This window comes from Galeopterus variegatus, unplaced genomic scaffold (genome assembly GCF_000696425.1).
Source record: "Galeopterus variegatus unplaced genomic scaffold, G_variegatus-3.0.2 Scaffold7770, whole genome shotgun sequence".
Lineage (NCBI taxonomy): Eukaryota > Metazoa > Chordata > Mammalia > Dermoptera > Cynocephalidae > Galeopterus > Galeopterus variegatus.
The window spans coordinates 5,711-6,520 of NW_007733881.1; the positions used below are offsets into that span (position 1 = coordinate 5,711).

The 810-nt window shown below is 42.1% G+C and overlaps 1 protein-coding gene across 1 annotated transcript in view; it reads left to right on the top strand.

Annotated features, from left to right (window-relative positions):
* The window catches only part of LOC103607847 (cytospin-B-like), a gene marked incomplete at its 5' end in the record, with an annotated part of 81,345 nt that overhangs the window by 3,214 nt on the left and 77,321 nt on the right, over positions 1–810 (top strand). The window contains one exon of the mRNA XM_008592314.1: positions 67–183. Coding sequence (XP_008590536.1) covers positions 67–183 — 117 coding nt within the window. The remainder of the gene's footprint in view (positions 1–66; positions 184–810) is intronic.

Below are 810 nucleotides of genomic sequence, written 5' to 3' on the forward strand. Positions count from 1 at the left end.
GAGAAGCCAAAAGCCGTGGAGACCAGTACCATGGGGCAGATGGCAGAGAGGTGTGAAGTTCCAGAGATGCTGAAAGTAGCTCGAGCTGAGAAAGAGCAACTGGAACTGTCTTGCACCGAGCCCAGACAAGAATTACTAAAGGCGAATGGTGAAATTAAACATGTCTCCAGCCTGCTGGCCAAGGTAAGAAGAGAGATGTCTCTACCGGTATTTGCTCACCCTTGTTAACATTTCTCTCCTTGACTTTTAAGTTCACAGAGCAATTCTAACTTTGAAAACCTATTAGATGCTACACAGATTGGCATTGGGGATACAAAAGTGAAGCACCCAAATTTCTGACCACGGGCAGTTCAAAGTGTGGTGGGATTTAGTGAATCAAATCAGAGAGTACGATGCAGAGATAAAGAATACCATGGAGACTATGCCCAGAGTCTAGTGCAAGGGAAGGACACCTAGTATAATATGGGGAGAGAGGCTAATATAGGAGGACTTTCTGGAAGAGGTGGCAACTGAGCTGAGTCTTGAAGACTGAGTGAGAGTTAGCCAGGTCTATCAGTTTGAATGCTTTTAGCTGCTAGTAATGGACAATTAAAGTCCCCCCCACCAATTTTCCCACCGAGTAATAACATAAACACTAGATTGTTTTTTCTTCCAGATGTATGTGCGTTGTATGCGTGTGTGTCTCTCACAGGTTAAAATAAATTTAGAATCATCTTGTACATGTTATTAACTTTTTACTTTGCATTTAACATTTTCTGGGCATATTCTTATCATTATTCTTTTAAACACTATTGACCTGTGGCTTGCGGA